At 61.2% G+C, this 4,659-nt stretch overlaps 1 protein-coding gene across 1 annotated transcript in view; it reads left to right on the plus strand.

The window, feature by feature from the left end:
* The window catches only part of MSLN (mesothelin), a 7,314-nt gene extending 4,030 nt beyond the window's left edge, over positions 1–3,284 (plus strand). Inside the window, exons 9-15 of the mRNA XM_010130986.1 lie at positions 262–443; positions 643–789; positions 977–1,110; positions 1,374–1,507; positions 1,648–1,748; positions 1,935–2,102; positions 3,189–3,284. Of these exons, the coding sequence (XP_010129288.1) occupies positions 262–443; positions 643–789; positions 977–1,110; positions 1,374–1,507; positions 1,648–1,748; positions 1,935–2,102; positions 3,189–3,284 (962 nt within the window). The remainder of the gene's footprint in view (positions 1–261; positions 444–642; positions 790–976; positions 1,111–1,373; positions 1,508–1,647; positions 1,749–1,934; positions 2,103–3,188) is intronic.
* The last annotated feature ends 1,375 nt before the right edge of the window (positions 3,285–4,659 follow it).

Raw genomic sequence — 4,659 nt, forward strand, 5'->3', positions numbered from 1 at the left:
AACCCCTGGGCAAGTCCAGCACCAGGGGAGGATGCTGCGAGATGGAAGGATGCTGCGAGATGGAAGGATGCTGCAAGACCAGAGGATGCTCGTGTGGGGGCCAGGAGATGGGAGGAGGGTTCTTGGTGTCACCTGGCAGGACGGCTTGAGCCCTGTTCGTTCATTGGGGCTTTTCTGAGGGGCTCTGGGGCCCCGTGGCAGGACCAGGGCTGGGTGGGGAGGGAGGAAACGTATCTGCTGATGTGTCCTCCCTGCCCGCAGGCTGCCCATCCACACCCATCACGGCCAGCATCATCTCTGACCCCCTCTTCATCATCAACTACAACGCTGAGGAGTTTGAGCTGTGCCTGAGCAATGAGGTTTTAAAAGCAAACCTGAAGCCTCTGCTGGACCAGGGCCTCCCCACGCCATTCCTCCAGGTCGTGAAAAACAAGCTGGTCCAGGTGATGGGAGACACAGGGCAGGAGCCCCCACGCATCCCCCCATTAGGGTGGGCACACTCCGGGATGGGCGAGATCCGCTGGGGGAACGGGCATTGTCAGCCACTGGGATGACAGCTTCCGCGCGGGTCCTTTGCACCCGTTTCTGCCTTTTTTCCCCTTCCCTGAGCCTCTTCTCTGGCCCACGGGCCTGGCCCCACAGATTTACCCGTCGGGGATCCCGGAGGAGCAGCTGAAGCTGCTGGGGCCGCTGTCCAGCCAGTTCTCGGTGGAGGAGATCAGCTCGTGGTCAGTGACAAGCAGTGACACGCTCCTGGCCCTGCTCAATGGCGGGTGGAAGGCTCCCCAGGTAAACCCGTGGAGCAGCGCGGGACAGGTGCTAGGTGATCCCAAACTGGGACCAGTCAGTGCCCAAGCCCAGCTCAGGTGAAGGCACTGCCCAAGGGCAGCATGGTGGTTTCACAGCCCCCCTGCGTTTCTAGCAGCAGCATCTTTCCTCCCTGCCCATGTGCAGCCAGGTGAATTGTGTTTTCCAGCTCCAGGAGCTGCTCAGCAGGTACCTGGCTCTGGGGGGCATCCTGACGGGGCCTTTGCTCCAGAAAATCGGTGGGGAAAACCTATGCAATCTGCAGGAGGAACAGATCGAGCAAATCCCTTCAGAAGCAATCAGGTAAGAGGCTTTTTCGGGTGTTTTCAGTCCTGTGAGGCCCCTGGGGGAAGCAGGTGGGGGGATGGTGAACCACCACCTTCGTTTTGGCTCTGCCCACTCCCAGGCAGCGTGGCGGGATGGCCAAGTCCCGCTCCCAGCTCCTGCCCGAGCCACCGGCACTACAGGCGGGGACACACCACTCGCCTCCCCTGCCAACAAAAGGGCGTTAGCTGGGGTTTGGGGTGGTGCCCCCGCCTCTGATGTCTGGCCCTCCCTCTCCCCAGGACTGCTGGACCACTAAACATTTCTTCTTGCTCTCAAACCAAGAAGGACCAACTCTACAGAAAAGCCCAGAAGGCCTTTGCTGGCGAGGCCGGCACCCTCACGGGCTATTACTGCCAGATTCGGCCGTACCTGGGTAGGTGTTTCATGGGATGGGGGTCGGACACCTCTTCCCTGGCCAGGGGGTTTAGCCACATGCCCAGCAGTCTCCAGAACCCCTCCAAAAGGGTCAGAAGTGTTGGCACATGTCTAGGTGCCCCTCATGCTTTCCCTAAGGTGGGGCTCCAGCAGAGGACCTCAAACACCTGGCTGCAGCTGGCGCTGCCACCAACATGGACTTAGAGACCTTCCTCGCCCTAAACCCCGACGAGCTGCAGGTAGGTCCCGGGTCACTGCCCCGGAGGGCAGGGCTGGGCGAGGGCTGAGCGGGGGGTTTGAGCCCCACCAGAGCACCACCCTCTACGTTTTCACCTGTTGAAGTTCTTTTGGAGGTTGCTCCTTCCTCTGCAGTTAGAGACGCGCCTTGTGGCCCCGCACTCAGCCTTGCTGTACACGTGTTACAGAAACTCAGTGTCCTGGATGTGAAGCGTCTGCTCGGGAAGAACCTCCCTTCCCTGAAGGCAGCTGAGAACGAGACCTCGGTGATGCGCTGGCTGGAGAGACAGTCCCAGCAGGAACTGGACTGCCAACTGGGAATCGGCCTGAAAGGGGGCATGGTGGAGCCCAGCCCCGTGGGGACATCCACCCGACCGCAGCCCACTGCCTCAGCCAGTACCACCTCCCCACTGGTGTCCACAAACCCACCAGTACCTGGGGGTACCACCTATCCTGCTCCTGCCACCCCTAACACTGTCATCCTGAGCACCCACAATGCTCCCAGCACCCTTGGCCCTGCCTCCACCTCCCCACTGGTGTCCACAAACCCACCAGTACCTGGGGACCCCGAGCCCCCACAGGGCTCCCAGCAGCACTGTCCCTGCCCCCACCTCCCCACTCATGTCCACAAACCCACCACCACCTGCAGGCACCACCCATCCTGCCCCTGCCACTGATAACACTGTCACCTCGAGCACCCACAGTCCTCCCAGTACCCTTGTCCCTATGTCCACCTCCCCACTGGTGTCCACAAACCCACCAGCACCTGGAGCCACCACCTATCCTGCTCCTGCCACCCCTAACACTGTCATCCTGAGCACCCACAATGCTCCCAGCACCCTTGGCCCTGCCTCCACCTCCCCACTGGTGTCCACAAACCCACCAGTACCTGGGGGTACCTCCCACCCCACTCCTGCCACCCCTAACACCATTAGCCCGAGCACCCACAGTGCTCCCAGCAGCCCTGTCCCCATCTCCACCTCCCCACTAGTGTCCACAAGCCCACCAGCACCTGGAGGCACCACCCACCCTGCCCCTGCCACTGATAACACTGTCGCCCCAAGCACCCTCAGTCTTCCCAGCACCCCTGTCCCTATCTCCACCTCCCCACTGGTGTCCACAAACCCACCAGCACCTGGAGGTACCACCCATCCTGCTCCTGCCACCCCTAATACTGTCATCCCGAGCACCCACGGCGCTCTGAGCACCCTTGGCCCTGCCTCCACCTCCCCTCTGGTGTCCACAAACCCACCAGTACCTGGGGGTACCTCCCACCCCACTCCTGCCACCCCTAACACCATTAGCCCGAGCACCCACAGTGCTCCCAGCACCCTTGGCCCCAACTCCACCTCTGCACCCGCTGCCACCACAGCCACAGAAACGAACCCCCCTCCCCACAAGCCCACCCTGTTTCCCAACTCCACTGTCTCCACCCAGAATAGCGTCATCTCCTCAACCGCCACGACTACAACCCTGGCGTGCCAGACCAGTGCCCCTCCGGCTTCTCCCAGTCCCTCTTCCACCACCCCCAGCAGTGAGAGCACTAAAGAAACACCCGCGGTGGTACTGGAGACAGTGAGACCAACCCAGGACGGATATATCAACCTGCAGCCCCAACCCGGTGAGTCCTCCCTGGTCTGGGGAGACCTTACAGCGGCCTTCCAGTTCTTAAAGGGGGCTACAGGGAAGGAGGGGAGGGACTCTTGATCAGGGAGTGTGGTGATAGGACAGGAGACAACGGTTTTAAACTAACAGAGGGAGGTTGAGACCAGAGAGAAGGGAGAGGTTGTTGACACCAAGGGTGGTGAGACCCTGGCCCAGGTTGCCCCGAGACGTGGCAGCAGCCCCATCCCTGGCACCATCCCAGGTCAGGTTGGCCCTTGGGGCTCTGAGCCCCCTGCTCTGGGTGCAGATGTCCCTGCTCCCTGCAGGGGCGGAAAAAAAACAGGTCAGGTTGGCCCCTGGGGCTCTGAGTCCCCTGCGCTGGGGGCAGATGTCCCTGCGCCCTGCAGGGGAGGGACTGGGTGAGCTTGAGAGGTCCCTTCACCCCAAACCAGCCTGTGATTCTGTGATGGTCCAAATGTTTGGCGTCAGGAAAGGCTTAGGAACCGATGGCGGGGCCGAAGTCCTCACCAAGCAGTAGCTGATCCACCTCGCTCTTGGCCTGATTCGACACCAGTTTGCTGCTGTCCACCAGTACTGGTTAGACAGGGAGGGACATGTCACTGCAGGGTGTTACAGCCCCTGGACCTGGAGCTCACTGCACCAGGGAAGGACACGGCCTTCCGTGGTTCAGCTGCACATGGCGGTTCCGACCCGGCACTGCTATGAGAGCGCTGAGGTCTGGGGTCCTTTAACCAGGCAGAGACCCGTCGGCAGCTGGAACAGCTCCAGCTTACTCCTGCTTTACGCTGGTGAAAGTAAGACAGGCTCAGCCCTGCTGACTGTTCACAGCCAGGTGACAGTTACAGGCAACGTCACACATGCAGATGAGCCTCGTCCCAACACCTGTGACCCTCTGCAGCACCCGAATCCCAATGCAATCCGCTGCCCTGACAGCTCCTGTGCTCTCTTTGTCGGCATAACCCCGTTCTTCCCCTGTTCTCCACCCAGGATCCGCGTCCAGCCTCCACTCCTGCCTGCTGCACGTCCTGACCGCGGCTGTGGGCAGCTCCCTGCTACGAGCCCTTCTCTGATGCTGCCACCTCCAGCCCCACGCTCACGGGACCCCTCCTTTAACCATCACCATCCTGGAAACGATGCTGCGGGCAGCCTCCCTGCCGCGCAGCCAAACCCAGCAACGGCGCAGATCGTCCAGCGTGGAACAGGCTTATTTTTGAGGCTGGGCAGTGAATGAGGACAGGTATTTCTCCAGCCCAACAGGTACTTACTGGCCAGTTGCTCTTCAGATCC

This window comes from Buceros rhinoceros, unplaced genomic scaffold, assembly GCF_000710305.1.
Source record: "Buceros rhinoceros silvestris isolate BGI_N320 unplaced genomic scaffold, ASM71030v1 scaffold5102, whole genome shotgun sequence".
Classification (NCBI taxonomy): Eukaryota; Metazoa; Chordata; class Aves; order Bucerotiformes; family Bucerotidae; genus Buceros; species Buceros rhinoceros.